Source organism: Scyliorhinus torazame, chromosome 25, assembly GCF_047496885.1.
Source record: "Scyliorhinus torazame isolate Kashiwa2021f chromosome 25, sScyTor2.1, whole genome shotgun sequence".
Taxonomy (NCBI): Eukaryota; Metazoa; Chordata; class Chondrichthyes; order Carcharhiniformes; family Scyliorhinidae; genus Scyliorhinus; species Scyliorhinus torazame.
In genome coordinates this window covers 17,484,976-17,503,856 of record NC_092731.1, presented here as the reverse complement: position 1 = coordinate 17,503,856, position 18,881 = coordinate 17,484,976, and the positions used below count along the sequence as shown (strand labels likewise).

Genomic DNA, 18,881 nt, shown 5'->3' with positions numbered 1-18,881 from the left:
TCCTTGCTACCCTTCTTAAACAGAGGAACAACATTGGCTATTCTCCAGTCCTCCGGGACATCCCCTGAAGACAGCGAGGATCCAAAGATTTCTGTCAAGGCCTCAGCAATTTCCTCTCCAGCCTCCTTCAGTATTCTGGGGTAGATCCCATCAGGCCCTGGGGACTTATCTACCTTAATATTTTTTAAGACACCCAACACCTCGTCTTTTTGGATCACAATGTGACCCAGGCTATCTACACCCCCTTCTCCAGACTCAACATCTACCAATTCCTTCTCTTTGGTGAATACTGATGCAAAGTATTCATTTAGTACCTCACCCATTTCCTCTGGCTCCACACATAGATTCCCTTGCCTATCCTTCAGTGGGCCAACCCTTTCCCTGGCTACCCTCTTGCTTTTTATGTACGTGTAAAAAGCCTTGGGATTTTCCTTAACCCTATTTGCCAATGACTTTTCATGACCCCTTCTAGCCCTCCTGACTCCTTGCTTAAGTTCCTTCCTACTTTCCTTATATGCCACACAGGCTTCGTCTGTTCCCAGCCTTTTAGCCCTGACAAATGCCTCCTTTTTCTTTTTGACGAGGCCTACAATATCACTCGTCATCCAAGGTTCCCGAAAATTGCCGTATTTATCTTTCTTCCTCACAGGAACATGCCTGTCCTGTATTCCTTTCAACTGACACTTGAAAGCCTCCCACATGTCAGATGTTGATTTGCCCTCAAACATCCGCCCCCAATCTATGTTCTTCAGTTCCCGCCTAATATTGTCATAATTAGCCTTCCCCCAATTTAGCACATTCATCCTCGGACCACTCTTATCCTTGTCCACCAGTACTTTAAAACTTACTGAATTGTGGTCACTGTTACCGAAATGCTCCCCTACTGAAACATCTACCACCTGGCCGGGCTCATTCCCCAATACCAGGTCCAGTACTGCCCCTTCCCTAGTTGGACTGTTTACATATTGTTTTAAGAAGCCCTCCTGGATGCTCCTTACAAACTCCGCCCCGTCTAAGCCCCTGGCACTAAGTGAGTCCCAGTCAATATTGGGGAAGTTGAAGTCTCCCATCACCACAACCCTGTTGTTTTTACTCTTTTCCAAAATCTGTCTACCTATCTGCTCCTCTATCTCCCGCTGGCTGTTGGGAGGCCTGTAGTATACCCCCAACATTGTGACTGCACCCTTCTTATTCCTGATCTCTACCCATATAGCCTCACTGCCCTCTGAGGTGTCCTCTCGCAGTATAGCTGTGATATTCTCCCGAACAAGTAGCGCAACTCCGCCTCCCCTTTTACATCCCCCTCTATCCCGCCTGAAACATCTAAATCCTGGAACGTTTAGCTGCCAATCCTGCCCTTCCCTCAACCAGGTCTCTGTAATGGCAATAACATCATAGTTCCAAGTAGTAATCCAAGCTCTTAAGTTCATCTGCCTTACCCGTAATGCTCCTTGCATTAAAACATATGCACTTCAGGCCACCAGACCCGCTGTGTTCAGCAACTTTTCCCCGTCTGCTCTGCCTCAGAGCCACACTGTCCCTATTCCCTAGTTCTCCCTCAATGCTCTCACCTTCTGACCTATTGCTCCCGTACCCACCCCCCTGCCATACTAGTTTAAACCCTCCCGTGTGACACTAGCAAACCTCGCGGCCAGGATATTTATGCCTCTCCGGTTTAGATGCAACCCGTCCATCTTATACAGGTCACACCTGCCCCGGAAGAGCTCCCAGTGGTCCAGAAAACGGAAACCCTCACTGGATAGTCACTGGATAGTGTTCAAGAGCAGCCACCTTTCTGTTTTAATATATGGGCCAACTGAGGCAATTCTACGGTTTAGCTCAGATTAGCTAACTCTGACAATAAGGCTGGCTGATGCACTCAGGGGAGCTTCTATTTAGCTGTTAAACAATAAAGGCCAAATTTATGCTTAACAGCGGGATTAAGGATTTAGAAAGGGAAGTGCTTCGTCTCCTCATGGTTACATCATGTCGTCAATCAAGCATCCACCAGCCACTTAGCGGCCGGCTGGCGCGTATGCCGGTTAATTACAACGGTATGTGGAACCTTGTGACGTATCGATGGTCTAGGGCAGGGTGACTGGCAGGAAAAGGGTGTTTAAGCCATGAGCTGGAAGTCACTCCCGGTCCCCAGTTTAACAGGATACGCTGCCTTCTTACTCTCTCAATTGTTTTGTCAGCTGGTCACACACTGCTAACAACCAAATACCGGCCCCTTCAGCTGCAGACTCTGCTGCCACGTGCAGCCGCGGACCCTGTCTTGGAGGCCTTTTCATGCGCCCTCTTTCGGCCCCTGCACACCAGGTATAACTCAACTCGCCCCCAAAGTTTATCCTGTCTGCCTCCCTTAAAATGGATTGGGCCGTCTTTTGGCTTTTTAAACAAGCTGAATGTCTTGTGAATTGACTTTTGTGAAGGTGGGTGGGTTTCTGAGTTTGAGGGCTGGTGGGATGACGTTAGATTGTCATCGCACTATATTTTACGTGAGAGGGCTGGGGTGCCCTCTGAGTTACCTCTGTAAACCTCAGCCCAATATACTGCTAGTTATCAAAATGGATATCAATAATCTGCCGTAGTGCCTTCAAGTCTGCAAGGTGGAAGTGCAATGCAGTAACAGGTATAACTTAACTATTAACTTTTTGCCTCGGGGATGCAGAAAACCCTGCCAAAGAGCTACAGGCCATAAGTATAAGATAGTCACCAATAGATCTGGAGGAAATTCAGGAGAATTACTGTAAGAATGCTTAGAATGTGGAGCTTGCTACCACAGGGAGTGGTTGAAGTATTTAAGCGTAAGCAAAATAAGATGCCCAAGGGAGAAAGAAATAGTGAGAGACACTGATGGAGTTAGTTTACTTTAGTTGGTTTCTAAGTGCAGATTGTATTCTCTTCTCCAGAAAATGGAATTCCTACCTCTGTTGCCTTTGCAAGCGATCCTGCTCATGCGGTAGCTTCCTTCACTGGCGGCGATGTGGTCATATACGATCTGCAGACGTTGCAGCCAGTAATGACCCTGGATTCTAAAACATCTGACACTGGTAAGTCGACAGACGGGGTGAACGGAGAGGAGCTGTTGGCCCATAACCACCCCTATCTCTTGCAGTTATTTGCTCGTTTTTGCATGCGTTTCCGAACTTTACAGCACTCTGCTTCCATTTTGCTGGCATGTTTACGAGTGGGATGTAATGGTGCCACGACAGCTAGTCGATAAGGCCGTATGTAGCAAGGGTGGCCTTCTTTGGACCTCCTTTGTCTCGCTATTGAATGTGATTTCTTCACCCACACCAGAGGGACATGCAAGCTTTGTAAATTAGCCATGCACTGAAAATAAATAACATTTCCAGAAATTGTGGGCTGAATTCTCCGCCATCGGCATTCTCTGTTTTGCCAGCAACCCCGGGGGTTTCCCGACGGCGTGGGGCTGCCCCACAATGGGAAACCCCATTGACCAGCCGGCTAAGGGTGGTGCGGCGGGACGGAGGAACCCGCCCTGTGTCTTTTGGAGTCGCATATTGCTGTGACTTAATTACAGAGGAAATGCCCGATGTTTTGAAGTAATCGGAGGAGCTTGGTATAAAACAAACATAGAAGCAAAATGGCGAAGGTGGGGAAAAAAGAGATTTACTAGCAATTTACCAAACTAAGAGGTTATACCTATTAGGGATTGTTGATCCGGTTGGGGCTAATTTCCCTGGAAATGAGAAGACGGAAGGGTGACCTGATGGGCCTTCAAGATTATGAAAGGTCTTGTTATGCTCGATGTGGGAAAGATGTTTCCACTTGGTGGAGGAGGCGAGGGGTGCAATTTTCCAGCCATTCTCGCCAGCAGGATCTCCTGGTCCCACCGGCAGCAACCCCCCGCCACAAATTCCCCAGCGGTGGAGGGTGCGGACAATGGGAGACCCAGTTGACAGCGGTGGGGACGGAAGATCCTACCGCTGGCCTTTATGCCAGCTCCCGCAAAACATGCCGCGGTGGAGGGGTGCAGAAGATCCCGCCCAAGAACCGCAGGCTATTAGTATAAAGATAGATCTGTAGGAAACTCAGGAGAATTACTAAGAATGCTTAGAATGTGGAACTTGCTACCACAGGGAGTGGTGGAAGTATTTAAACAGAAACAAAACGGACGCCTGAGAGAGAAAGGAACAGAAAGAGTCACTGATGGTGTTAAGATGAAAAAGGGAAGGACACTTGTGAGAAACATAAAGGCCAGCATGGACCAATCGTGCTGAATGGCCTGTTGGTGTGCTGTAATGAAAGAAAGTGGACATTTCCCCCAAACTATATTAAACTTTGAATCGTAGAATTGGATTTTACCACTGTCTTTGCTTGATCCCAGTTAATTTAGTGAAGGAGTAATTTTGAAAATCTGGTTAGAGTAATTTAATTATTTCTCTCTCTCTCTCTCTTCTCTTCTTTTCTCTTCTCTCTTCTCTTCCCTCCTCTCTCCTTTTCTGTCTCTTTTCTGTCTCTTTTAGTTGCTAATCAGATCAATCGGGTTGTCAGCCACCCCAAGCTGCCCGTCACCATCACCGCACATGACGACAGGTGTATTCGGTTCTTCGACAACAAGACAGGTAAAAGGAAAACTTTCATCCGTTGGTTTCTTAGGAGGTTTTAGATGTGGTGACTAAGGCCAGAGCTTAGTAAATTGTTCAGAACAATGCAATTTGCAACCTATGATCAGATACGGTGATTGAGATGGGAAGCGTTCAGAGTGGGGTGACTTAGCAGGACATGGGGGAATGAACAATGCTTAAAAACCATATATTTGAACATAGGCTGTGACATTTCTATTGACTGGTCTAGTCAAGGGCCAAATGTAGCAGGGTATTGTGTGTGATATTCACCAGTGTAAAGTGACCAAACGGAGCTTTTAGCTCATCCTCCAGTACAACCGTCCTACAGCTCCCCTTCCTTCTCAGTATTCAACTATCTCTTGAATGGCTCAAGAGTTTGAGTATCTGGATCGAGGAGTTTATTCTTTTTGTGGATACCCATCCCTTGCCCTAGCATGATTTTGATGAAAATCCACAGAATCTCTACAGTGGCCTCACAGCGCCAAGGACCCGGGTTCTATCCCGGCCCCAGGTCACTGTCCGTGTGGAGTTTGCACATTCTCCCCATGTCTGCGTGGGTTTCACCCCCACAACCCAAGGATGTGCAGGGCAGGTGGATTGGGCACGCTAAATTGCCCTGTATTTAGAAAAAAGACAATTGGGTTCTTTAAAATAAAAGAAAATCCCTACAGTGCAGAAGGAGGCCTTTTAGCCTATTGAGCCTATACTGACCCGACCAAGAGCACCCTATCTCAGTCCACTCTCCCGCACTATCCCCATCTAACCTGCATATCTTTGGACACAAATTTAGCATGGCCCATTCCCCTAACCTGCAGACCTTTGGGAGGAAACTGGAGCACCTGGAGGAAACCCACAGTCACAGCGAGAACATGCAAACGCCACACAGTCACCTGAGGCCAGGATTGAACCCGGGTCCCTGGAGCTGCGAGGCAGCAGTGTTAACCACTGTGCCACCATACCACCCAAGAATTGCATTATTTACATTTTGCCAGGTTCGCTTCATGAGCTGCAAGTTTACTTTGGCCCAATTTTTAAACATTGGGAGAAGTATCAGGTGATGTCTGTGAAACTAGACATCCATTCAAACTATATATAGGTCAATGCCTTTGAGAGTTGGGAAAGGAAGAAGACAAATCAAATGAACAAAGTGGCACAGTGGTCAGCACTGCTGCCTCACAACGCCATGGGCCCGGGTTCAATTCCAGCCTCGGATGACTGTCTGTGTGGAGTTTGTACGTTCTCCCCGTATCTACGTGGGTTTCCTCCGGGTGCTCCGGTTTCTTCCCAAAGTCCAAAAGATGTGCGTGTTAGGTGGATTGGACATGCTCAATTGCCCTTTAGTGTCCAGGGGTGTGCAGGTTAGGTTATGGGGTTACAGGGATAGGACGAGGGAGTGGACATGGGTAGGATGCTTTCCCGGGGCAGTGCTGACTCGATGGGCTGAATGGCCTCCTGCGTTGTGGGGATTCTATGATCTAAGTGGACACGGAGAATAGATGGGGTGGACAGAAGATGAAGGACGTGAATACTAATCAGCTGGATGGTTGTGATATTTTCCTGTGATGTTCTTTAATCCATTTCTTTTAGGAAAAATGATACATTCAATGGTTGCTCACCTGGACGCAGTCACCTCTCTTGCTGTAGATCCAAATGGTATTTTCCTAATGTCAGGAAGTAAGTACCACTTAAAGGAGCTCCTTTTTAAAAAAAATCATGAATAACTGTTATTGCCTGACGATTGTTAGTTGTGTTATATTCCACAGCTTTAGGGGGGAAAAAAGAAACTTTTAGGAACAAAAACCTTAATTTATAAACCATCTTCCATGATGACTTCTTTCAGGGCATCCCAATAAATTATATTTCTTTTGAAGTGTGTTCCTGTTGTAATGTAAGGAAATGCCAACATCCAGTATACATACAGCATGGTCCAACAATGAGACTTGGTGTACAAGAAAAGTGGAGACTGATGCTGCTTTGAGTTATTCACTCTGCCAAATTAAGCAGGAAGGTGCTGAATTGGAGACATTGGTTTGAGATAGAGGGACATCTAAAATGGCATCTGGTGCCTAAAGACAGGCTGCAGAGAATTAATAGCCAAATTTGTTTTGTATGCACACGCTATTCTTGGGCATCACCATCCTATTATTTCTTCAGGTCGCACTTTTGGTAGGATATATGGCTGGCTATCTGAGACAGCTAGACCTACACTAGTTTTTGCTTCATTAGTGATGGCTGTTTACCTGCACTCACTACCTGGTTACATTGGAAATCGATGGAAGAAAACCGCTGGTGATGCAGCACACGATGGCAGAATGACAATGCTTCCCTGCATCTCATTCCATCTTGGTAGAAGAGTGGTGAGCCTGTGGGATTCATAGCCACAGGAAGTAGTTGATGCACAACTTTGAATATATTCACGAGGCGGCTGGATATATCCCTTGGAGCGAATGGGATCAAAGGCTATGGGGAGAAAGCAGGATTAGGCTATTGAGTTGGATGATCAGCCATGATCGTGATAAATGGCGGGGCGGGCTTGAAGGGCCAAAAGGCCTCCTGCTCATATCTTCTAATTACGTATCTAGGGCTGGTTTAGCACAGTGGGCTAAACATTTGCTTGTAAAGCAGAACAAGGCCCGCAGCATGGGTTCAATTCCCGTACCAGCCTCCCCAAACAGGCGCCGGAATTTGGCGACTAGGGGCCTTTCACAGTAACTTCATTGAAGCCTACTCGTGACAATAAGCGATTATTATTATTATGTATCTAAGGGGGAGCAAGCACTGAATAGGGACCAGAAGTCCTGAAAGGGAGAAGCAGCTCAGAGCTCCCCCCAGTGGTTAGCGGTGAACCCAGAGAGATCACACGCTCTGTCCCCAATCCGCATTGAATTGACTAGCTTTAGTCACAGCTGCAGCACTGCGGTGGGGCCCATCTCTCTGGGATGGAGAGGAGAAGACAGTATTCCTTCTCCTGATCCCTATTGAACAACTGTGTTAGAAAATACAAGGCTGCAGCACAAAGATAGGATCTGGCTTCTCTGTGATCCCCTGCATTCATTGTCCAGACTCCAGCCATGAAGAATGACCGCTGAGAATTGTTGGGCTGTGCCTCGGCAAGAGTGAGCCTTGAAGAGTGGATCAGGAAAAATAAACCAGGATAGAATTGAAGAAACGTGGTGCATTGGCATTTCAAATTACTATGGCACAGACTGGTACCTTGCTGATTGTTGCTGCTGAATCTTCTCCAATTCTATTAATAGAATGGAAGTGAAAGAGGAATCTGGGAGAGGTGCAAAGCTGAAGCATCCCAACTTCTTTTGAAAATATGGGACAAGGGGCTTGTCATGTGAGAGTACCTTTAAGAAATGGGTGTTTATAAAATAGCTGTAGTGGATGTACCTTTAAGAAATGGCTGCAGTGATGTCAGAGAGTGGGTGGAGCTGGGGTGTCTGTCTGCTTTGGACTGTTTGCTACAGGGTGTGTTTTAGTTTAGTTTTGAGAGCTGGAAAGCTGCAGTCACAGCAAGAAGGTGTACTAGTCACTCTCTCTGCAATCTAAAGACTGTCTTCTGATGCTTTGTGATTTAACAATAATACCTGTTTCTGTAGAGAAGTTAAACCCGATGTCTTTCTGTCCAAAGATGTGCAGGTTAGGTGGATTGGCCATGATAAATTGCCCTTAGTGTCCAAAATTGCCCTCCGGGTTGGGTGGGGCTACTGGGTTATGGGGATAGGGTGGAGGTGTGGACCTTGGGTAGGGTGCTCTTTCCAAGAACCGGTGCAGACTCGATGGGCCGAATGGCCTCCTTCTGCACTGTAAATTCTATAATCTATAATCAAAAAGTAGTTTTTTTGTCTTATGGATGTTGCAAGGAAAGATTAAGAGTTACTTGTAGAGTACTGTATTCTTTGGGGGATTTATTGGTGTTGATAGTTGTTAGGATGTTTATTGTGGGTTTATAAAGTGTTAACTGGTTTCATAAATAATCACTGTTTTAATTTAAATGTACTCTGTTGGACTACACCTGTAAGGTAGGGCCGTGTGCACCCCATAACCACAATCTATTAAAAGTTGTGGGTCAGGTGAACTCCATGATACAATTTGAGGTTCTCTAAACCCTGGCCCATAACAGGCTTTAATGTCCAACCTGTTTTGTACAATTAATGGGCAAGCTTCCTGCCTGTGTTTTCTGTTACATGATCTGAATTGAAGGGTGGGAAAACTTATTAAAATAGTCTTGTGAAGGGCGCAACAGAGTCATAGTAATATTCAGTGAAGACTCTGTATCAGCTTGATCTATGTGGACTTGTACCCGTGCTTTAGAGTCAGGCAATCAGTGCTAGAGAGTCTACAAAGAAGGGTTATAGTTTCCGTTCAAGGTATCGGCCATTTGGGATTGAGAAGACGAGAAATGTCTTCATTCAAAGGGTTGTGAATCTTTGGAATTCTCTGTTGCTGAAAGTTCTGGATGCTGAGTTGTTGAATAGATTTAAGACTGAGATTGAGAAATGTTTGTAGGGTTAGGGTGGGAAAGAACATAAGAACCAGGAGCCAGAGTAGGCCATCTGGCCCCTCGAGCCTGCTCCGCATCCAATAAGATCATGGCTGATGTTTTTGTGGACTCAGCTCCGCTTACCCGCCCGCTCGCCATAAACCCTTAATTCCTTTACTGTTCAAAAATCTATCTATCTTTGCCTTAAAAACATTCAACGAGGTAGCCTCAACTGCTTCACTGGGCAGGGAATTCCACAGATGAAGTGGAACAGGGGTAGCAAACCTGCCACGATTTTACTGAATGGGTTACTGCTCCCATTTCTTATGCACCGGGAGGTAGCTTAACTGGTCATTTATCCCATTGCTGTTTGCAGAATGGTGCTGTGTGAGCATTGACTTTCGTAATTGCCTGCATAGCAACAGTGACTGCGCCTCATTGGCTATGAAGCAATTTGGGATGTCCTGCGGGAATGACGTTTGTATAAAAGCGCACAATCTTTCTTTTGGTTTCCTGTGCAAATTGTGCAAATTTTAAATTCCTGGGTGTACCTAATTGAACAGGTCATGACTGCTCCATCCGACTCTGGAACCTGGACAACAAGACCTGCGTTCAGGAAATCACAGCGCACCGGAAGAAGTATGATGAGGCTATCCATGATGTCACCTTTCACCCGACCAAAGCCTACATTGCCAGTGCAGGAGCAGATGCCCTCGCTAAGGTGTTTGTATGACACAGCATCACCTTCCCGCTCTCATTCCTCTGAGCAGGTGAGCTTCAGCAGTGCAAATGTAACATGGAAGCAATTTTTAATGTTCTGTCTACTATGGTGGAGGAGGGAGGTCAGGCGCGATCATCCCTCCAGGCTGCCAACTGCCATGAACACACAGCAATCATGAAGGTACCGTGTAGGGCGCTTGCAAACTGTCCCTTTTCAATACCCCCCCAAAAAAAATTAAATGTACTGCACATTGAAATAAATACGTTGTGCACATCAAAAAAGCATTTTGAGGGATTATTGTTTGGGTCCAATGGTATAGAGAATTTGTGTAAAAGTGTGGCATGGTGGTTAACACTGCTGTTTCTCAGCACCAGGAACCCGGGTTCGATTCTGGCCTCGGGTGACTGTCTGTGTGGAGTTTGCACGCTCTCCCCTTGGGCGGCACGGTAGTACAATGGTTAACACTGTTGCTTCACAACTCCAGGGTCCCAGGTTCGATTCCCGGCTTGGGTCACTGTCTGTGCGGAGTCTGCACGTTCTCCCCGTGTCTGCGTGGGTTTCCTCCGGGTGCTCCGGTTTCCTCCCACAGTCCAAAGGTGTGCAGGTTAGGTGGATTGTCCATGCTCAATTACCCTTAGTGTCCCAAAAAAACGCTCTTGCCAAATGCCCTCCTGCACTGTAAATTCTATGATTCTGTGACTTTTTTCATTTGGCAAGTAGTGCAGGGCTTTTAGATTGTTGATAAGCGAAAGATGGAATGTGTGTTCATCGTATTTAATTACATGGTTTAACTAGCGAAGCTCCTAGGAAGATCCAGAGGCCATGTCCAAGCATTACAAATGCTGATGCAAGAAGCAGGGAAATTGTAGGTTTTTTAAAAAACCTGTAACCAAAGTTGTTTGAAAAGCTCACTTCTGCCACCTGGTGGTCGAATGCAAAGATAAATGTGTTCTTATGTGTGCCCCTGCAAAAATACCACTTGCGTTTAGAGGTTTAAATGAAAATATCTGTCTGGTTAATCTTTCCCCTTAATTTGCGTTTCATTCCCTTTTTCTCTTCGTTTCACAGACTGGTATCTGCTCATCTATAAGGGTTGATCCCACGTTCCTCCCAGAATGGTTGCCTTTGAATCAGTGAATGAAGATGACTTTGCCAGCCAACCATGAAGTTCAGAACCCTGGACTCGCAGCCCTGGGTTGTGCTTCCCTTCCACACCTTTCGTAGCGAAGCTCCGGGTTTGCGTGTAAACCTTTTCAGGGGCTTGCGTTCACCAAACTTTCTACACATTGTGTATATGTTTTAAACTTTTAAAAGGAATGATTTGGTAAATTTTGTATAGTTACCCGATCGTGAGCTGTGTGAAATAAGTCGGAGAAATAGCAGAGGTGCAGGTCAAGCCGTATAAAAGTGCAAGAGCGAGTCCAATGATTGGACTACTTCTTTTAATACAGCCTGCTATCGACGTGGTTATGTTTTCTTGCCCTGGCTAGTTATCCATCTTGTCCCAGTTTAGCATTAACATAGAATACAGCAGCAGGCACATATAACAGGGATCAGAGTTCATAACCCTTCTTTTAGTCCTCTTCCTCCCCCAATAATACAGCAATGGGTGGGGAGAAGGGGCACACGCACAAGCGGACCAAGGTTCCCCAACTTGGGCTTGAAAGAATACGAATGTAGTAACGTTTAGTTCGGGGTGGCCTGCCACCACCTCTCCCCATATAATCTGAGGATCACTTCGCCCGACGGTGTTGAATGTACTCTTATGAAATCTACCCCATTGGATTATTACACAAACACCCCTGTCTCCCATTCTGGACAATTTAATTTAAAGTGGTTTTCCCGATTAACCATTTTCCGCACCGTTCATTATCTTCTGGGGGTTATTATCTTCTGGAGGTTATTATCTTCTGGGGGTTATTATCTTCTGGAGGTTATTATCTTCTGGGGATTATCTATCTTGCTGCCTCCCTTTCGAGATGGAAAAGCCCACGTTTCTCCAGTGTCACCTCAATGCTCAGACCATTGACATGAGGGAACAGCCTCATTGCTCCTCACTTAATCGTTTGCCTTGATCTGACAACAGCACCGTACAGTTTGACCATGACACACTCTCCTCTCTCTCGCCCCGACTTTTGTAGAGTTCACGGTTTCGTTGGCAGGTTGATTACTGCTTTGTGTTGGTTAGGCATTTTGAGGAATCAAACCTGGGATCTTTCTGGTCCACATGGCCCAGGTTGTAATCGCTGCTGGGAACTGGGAATGAGAGTGTCACATATTTCCCTTTATCGGAATTATGCTGGTTACCACAACAGATGGTAGCCAGTTTGGGAGCTTTGTTTGTACAAAATATTCCTTCAGCGATCATCTGATCCTTATCTAGGGAGACGGGACATCTTCTTGGAAAGGGCAATATGGAGTTATTTTAGTAGCTTGAAAAGACGAGGTAAAAGGGGAGATTTCATCAATTTATGATTTTTTTTGGAATCTGTCTTGGGACTTGCTGTGGCGGTCACTGCAGGCTATCCTATCCTTAAGCTTAATACTGCAGGATCGACTTATATTCATGTTCAAATGCTCGACTGGTCACCCCAGTGTGTAAATCCTAGCACTGGGGATGAAAAATACACCTTTTATCATGTAGGAGGCTAAAGTACAATTCATATTGTATGACTGCAAGTGACCCTTGTTATTGGCTCGATCGTGGCCTCCAACTGAGCCAGGTGAAGCTAGAAGGTCCCAAGTTCAATCAGTTCTAAGTTAGCTGTCACTGTTGGCCTCAAGATTAGAGTGTGGGAATATCAGCCGCGGTTTAAGCCTCTCTTGTCTACTGGCCCCTCTTTGGAAGGTGTGTGCATGTGGACACTGGACGAGGTCGGGGTTGTGCTCGGTGGCGAGCTGGTCCCACAGCCTTCCTCGAGCAAAGGGGGGAGAAGATTGGACAAGTGAAGGCAGTGGTACTCTGGATCCTGGGAGCATAGGCCCAACCTTTTCAGAAAGACAAAGGGCCCTTTCCTTTCCCATCACATCCTTTGAAATGCTGTCCATCTATAAATGCTATATATAAATAAAATTAGAGCACAAGTGCAGGGATTCCAGAACATTCCACACCTGTCTAGAGACTAGCGTTATCAAAACACCAATCGCCTGCAATTTTCAGCGGCATTCTCCCAATCTGCCATACCTGTGATGCTCAACGGAACCTCTAGAGTAAGGTTATAAGTGACGCTTCACTGGGAGGTCTAGCCAAAATTATGGTGGATGGTCAGCAGCATCCTGTAGAAATTCTCCCCCTTCTGCTTTTCGTTCTAGGGTGAAAGTATTGCCAGAGCTACAATAATTATTGAAGGGAACAGTATTTGGGGAGAAATCTGGTGTGTGGAGGGGGTGCTCATCCCGGAGAGCTCATCCTGTGCCAGTGTACCCATCCTGATATTCACTAATACATTGAGTAATGTGCGTAGCGGGAGGGATGCTGCGATGGTCTCGTGAGTATCAACGCCAGAGAAATCGAAAATCTATTTCTGACATTCTCCCATAATGCAGGTGAAATGCAGTAAGCCGTTATCCCTGTCAGTATATCTCTGCTGTGCCCTTGGATTGATCGGTTTGCCTCTTTTGCTTAAACGTGCTGGTTTAAAGTGAAGTATTTAAAATTATAACAGGGACAAGTGCCTTCCTGGCTAACCTGGTTGGCAAATTCACTGCGTGATATGGTGCTGCACCACACACAAGAACTTTGAGAGTAAGAAAAAAATTCTTGGGCTATCAAGCTTGCCGTATCTAGGAATTATATCATTATTTCACCTTGGGAATCACCTGCCTGCACCACCCCCCACAAATCCCATCCATCACCTGCTGATTTCCTAGTGAAGGAGCACTAAGTTCACTTCCATTAGGTGGGTGGGAGGAAATTAAGCTGTGTTACCAGCTCTATATTGCTCACCTGCTCCTACCCAACAGAGAATCATCTCTGCTCCCTTTTAAGGGTGTTGATTGACCACCTTCTCTCGGAGCCCGTTCCTTGTGTCCGCCCTGTTGTGAACCTAGAAGGATCTCCCATATCGGCTGTGTTCTGCGCTGAGTTAGTTATCCTCAGCTAAGACAGGACAGCGGGTCTCTGACCTTGAGCTAAGGACGGGATACACCAGCACAATATGCTGCTCCTGATCACTGTTGGGTGACCTTGTTGGAACTTGGGCTGAAGGGTGCCTGGGTCAAGTCCGGTTTGGTGTTAATCCTAATGCTTTTCCCACAGTGCAACAACCTGCCAACACTCACCATCCAGACTTGCCCCCGGGTGAAGTGCTGGACAGCTGCTAGTGGAATTCGTACCTCAACGTGAGCGCGTCGCCTTCAGAAGAGGAAGAAAAAGGGAAGTTAATATATTTTTTCTTTGAACTGCACTGGATAAACATTGGCAAAGGAATCCCATCTTCATGCATTTTTGATCACGTACAGATTATTCACCAGGAGACCGATGTTACAGTAAACTCTTAATTCTGCACCATACATTCAAATTACAGAATGGTAATCCATTTAATTAGTCAATACAAAAGTCAAGTGTTTTCTAAATAAAACTAGCCAATAATGTTTAAAAGTGAATACAGTATGGAGTGTAAATACACAGGGGACAGTAGCACCAAGAGGCATCCTGTCATAGATACTTTAAATGCTCCTTGCTTTCGACAGTATTGTTGGTAGGTTCACATCCAGCAGTTATTTTTAAATAATTCTTTGTGTTCCATCAACATCTCCGTGAGTAGCTGTGCTGTGCAGACCAGGCATGTCCTCATTCCAATCCCCAGGAAGCAGAGTGTTGGACAGTTCTCAGTTGGGCCGGGAGTTGGAATGCTGCCGATGGTCTCGGCGCTAGGCAGGGGAAAGGAAATTGGACAAAACTGCGACTGATAGCTATTAAGCTCACCAGTGCTTACTCCTTTTCCCGCTAAATCGACAACCTTGGACAAGGTATATTTTGCTTCTGAAAGGTTTTTTTTCTGCTAGCTTAGCAATAGCTTGTAAAATTGAAGGATATTTTCACCCTCGTGTGCTTCAGTGGGAAAACACACTTGCTTGATGTGATGAGCCATACAGATCAGGAATGCCTTTTGAGTCCAATCCTCTCAGGATCTCTCCATCTGAGAGAGAGAGATGGGGGAAATCGGAGACTATCGACTTGTGTTGGAGAGAGCATTTGTGTGGTTTCCAGGTGAATTTGGTGGTATTACTCTTGCTGTTTTGTGCACCTCTCTCCTTGCCTGCAGATCACTTGGAGATACAGAATGGCTTACGACAGTCACATATGTATATCCTTCAAGGGAGTATTCTAGAGCTGTGAAGAATTAAAGTATTTTTATTATATTGTGAGCTGAGCAAAATGTTTAAATTCTTACATAAATGTGAACAAAATGCCTCGAGGTGACGTTGACCACTGTTCGTTCCAGGACTAACATTTACTACAAATATAACCGAGCTGTGTAGCAATTTAGGAAGCAAAACCTCCATAACAAATACAGTTCCAGCAAAGGCTTTGACAATGATTTTATATAGATATATATGCAGGGGAGTGGGCCTAGGTAGGGTGCTGTATCGGAGGGTTGGTGCAGACTCGATGGGCCGAATGGCATGATATATATTTTCAATTCCTTTATATTGTAAAAAGGAACCATAACTGTTCTATGGAATGCAGAACTACATTCTGTTCAGTGCGACTGCCCCAACGTTTTTGTCTCCATGGGTAGGTGTATCTGTTGGAAACTTGGGGGCCAAAGAGAAAGTTTAAATCCTTTTTCCCACCGGTCTGAAGCTGCTGCTACTGGCAGCTTGATATTCTGATTTCGGGTTTGGCGCTGGAAGCAACCTTTTCCCAAGCCTCCAGACCCACAAATCCAAACCAGCAAGGGAGAAATGAGGCTGCATTGTCTAAACCTCGTTGGGCATCCCGGCTGTATAGGTGCGTTTCCCAGTCAGAGGTCTTCTGTCTCGAGTCCCGTTCCTGTGCGAATCTTCTACCTGTTGAATCCCTGTCGACAAGATTCCTGAACGTACCCTCCCCAGCAGTTTGTGCAAACATGATTGTTTAATAAATAGCACGCAAGCATTGTGGATAGCACAATTGCTTCACAGCTCCAGGGTCCCAGGTTCGATTCTGGCTTGGGTCACTGTCTGTGCGGAGTCTGCACATTCTCCTCGTGTCTGCGTGGGTTTCCTCCGGGTGCTCCAGTTTCCTCCCACAGTCCAAAGATGTGCAGGTTAGGTGGATTGGCCATGATAAAATTGCCCTTAGTGTCCAAAATTGCCCTTAGTGTTGGGTGGAGTTACTGGGTTATGGGGGTAGGGTGGAGGTGTTGACCTTGGGTAGGGTGCTCTTTCCAAGAGCCGGTGCAGACTCGATGGGCCGAATGGCCTCCTTCTGCACTGTAAATTCTATGACTAAATTCTATGAAGCTGGCAGGCCAGCTCAAGTCTGCAGAGAACAGAATGCTACCTGGAGCAATCTTGAGAGTGTGGCCTTCATACAAATCTGTATTTGTGAGGGTCACACTGCAAAAGGGTTACTTTTAATGTTCAAAAAAAAAAATCACGTGCGAGTTTGGCACTATCAGTTGGGTTTTGTAGAATTAGGTTAACTTTGTCAATAACCAGAGACATTTGACTCCAGAATCTTTGGTGACTAATTTCTTTTGCTTGCAAGCAGGACGTTCAAGAACGCGTTGGGATTTTATAGTAGGCATGAAACATTGGCCACTTAAATACAAGTTTATGGTTTCATATTTAATATTTTTACTCCTGATTGTTTATGTTTCCTTCTTTGATGTCTTGCACCCGTTTCCTCCTTGGTGTCAGTTCAGGTGGACCCCGGGTGTGATAATGAAACAGAGGGTGGTCATCATAAATCATTGAAAAAGGAACAAGGGGAATCAATTGGTAACTATTCGTAGTCCTCCGAATTTCTCTTCCCCCCCACCCCCCCCCAAACTAACATAAAGGCAGAAATCATTAACTTTCTTCATGACGCACCTTGATTTTTTTCTTTTAATTTAGAGTACCCAATTAATTTTTTCCCAATCAAGGGGCAATTTAGCGTGGCCAATTCACCTATCCTGCGCATCTTTGGGTTGTGGGGGCGAAACCCACGCAAGCACGGGGAGAATGTGCAAACTCCACACGGACAGTGACCCAGAGCCGGGATCGAACCCGGTACCTCAGCGCCGTGGGGCAGCAGGGCTAACCCACTGTGCTGCCCACTGGACGCACCTTCACGAGTGATGAGTTCTCAAGTTCAGAAAGGTTACATTTTGGAAAAAGGAGACCCGAGACACAAGACTAGTGTGTGTGAATCTGAACGTGCACACTCTGGAGTGCCCCTGTTTTCGAAAGGCTCTTTTACCGTACAATTTTTGTTGTTGTTGCTGTAAGTGCGATTCTCCTCCGCCTCTCCATTTGCCCTTCCCCTCCTTTTTTAAAAACATTCAATATCCTATTTCGACCTGAATGTGCAGGCGACCACAAGAGGCGTGCTAGTCTGCCCCCCCACCCTAGATTGCCTCCTGTGAAACACTCAACTGTTTCAGCCAGCCAGCTGATCACTGACCACATTTTTGTGGATCATCAGTGCATGGTTGGTTTACTGCATGTCCTGTTTTCTTACAGTCAGGTGCGCAGTCAATAGTGGAGCACTTGGCTGCAGTCAGCTGCTTGCAGCATAAACAAATCTCAAAACGGCTTTCCTGCTGTATTTCTTGGTAATAAGTCGGTACTAAGGATCCTGGTACATCTAATGAGCCCTGCTGGCCTCCTGAATGTGTTGTGATTTTGGCCAATGTTCCCTTATGAAGTAGATGGTGGTCAGCATGAATGTGGAACTTTGTCCAGAGGTTGGTATCGGATATGTGCCTTCTAATTTGCTGCTGTCCAAAATCTTGTTGATGCAAGTAACTTGGAGTAATTTTTATTGTGGCTCCCATTGAAAGAGGCAGGTAGTAGATCAGTCCAATTCTTTGCCAATGTTTAACTGTCTAATGGGAAATCATACAAGGGGACAACTGTCATATTTCTCCACATGTTACCTTCCTTCCTAAATTGATGTCCTGGCCTTAGGATAATGTCTTGCTTTGACCAAGATAGGATATCATTATTTGGGTAGGTAAAGCTAGAAAACCCTTCCCGCTTCTCAAACAAAAAGTGAGAGATTCCCACTTAAAATTGGGAGAAAGGTTTAATTCTCCTTTCCTCCAATGGTTACAGGTTGGTTGTTCCATGATTTTTTTTTTTTTTTGTTGTTGTTGTTGCAGGAATAGTTTCCTGGGTCACACTTTGGAAGCCAGTAGGCTTCTTAACCCCTTCCCACCAAATGATTCCGCCTCCCTCCCCGCTTCTTCCCAAAAGATACAATAGCGCCTGAGCCCTATCTACATCACTGCCGACAATGAGCGAACTAATTCTGAAAAATGTCTGGTTACATATGCAGTTCTTAAAAATAAATCAATGCAAGACTTTGGAAAGTGCGTGACTGGGGTCTCATTTGCAAGTTCTCAGTGGGACGGGGTTAAACTCACAATCCCTTATCTTTAAAATCTTCCCCCCCCCCCCCCCCCCCAGCCCCTCCTATGAATTTATTGCAAACAAATTGTATATTGTGTAAAATTTTAAATATGTGATATTTTGTACATCTCACTATCTCAAATAGTTGTGTATTTATCAAAGACTACTGTAACTCTTTTTTTATGGCACTTGTTTCCATGTCTATTTATTTTACTTTTGTCTTAATTAATCAGTGACGTTCTGTACGTGCAAATGTCTGAAAATAAAGTGTTTGTTTTCTATAGAGTCTGTCATAGTAACGCAACTGCATTCCTACTTGACCCGAACACTCGAAGTAGGCTTGCCGTTGCCCTTTGTTGGTCGATCAATGTAACTTTCATAAACATGATTGTGACCGAGTTGAACAGTGGTGCTGAACAGCAATTTATTGGCCTGACCCTGCAACTACACAATTGCAGGTAACTGTTTACATACAGGTGACCTGTTCTAAATATTTATCTAGGCTCATTGTTAAATGTTGCCGTAA

At 45.5% G+C, this 18,881-nt stretch overlaps 1 protein-coding gene across 1 annotated transcript in view; it reads left to right on the top strand.

Annotated features, from left to right (window-relative positions):
• Positions 1 to 18,638, top strand: part of LOC140402374 (striatin-3-like) — a 59,069-nt gene extending 40,431 nt beyond the window's left edge. The window contains exons 14-18 of the mRNA XM_072490113.1: positions 2,916 to 3,056; positions 4,497 to 4,595; positions 6,186 to 6,272; positions 9,651 to 9,857; positions 10,877 to 18,638. Of these exons, the coding sequence (XP_072346214.1) occupies positions 2,916 to 3,056; positions 4,497 to 4,595; positions 6,186 to 6,272; positions 9,651 to 9,820 (497 nt within the window). The 3' untranslated portion in view covers positions 9,821 to 9,857; positions 10,877 to 18,638. The remainder of the gene's footprint in view (positions 1 to 2,915; positions 3,057 to 4,496; positions 4,596 to 6,185; positions 6,273 to 9,650; positions 9,858 to 10,876) is intronic.
• The last annotated feature ends 243 nt before the right edge of the window (positions 18,639 to 18,881 follow it).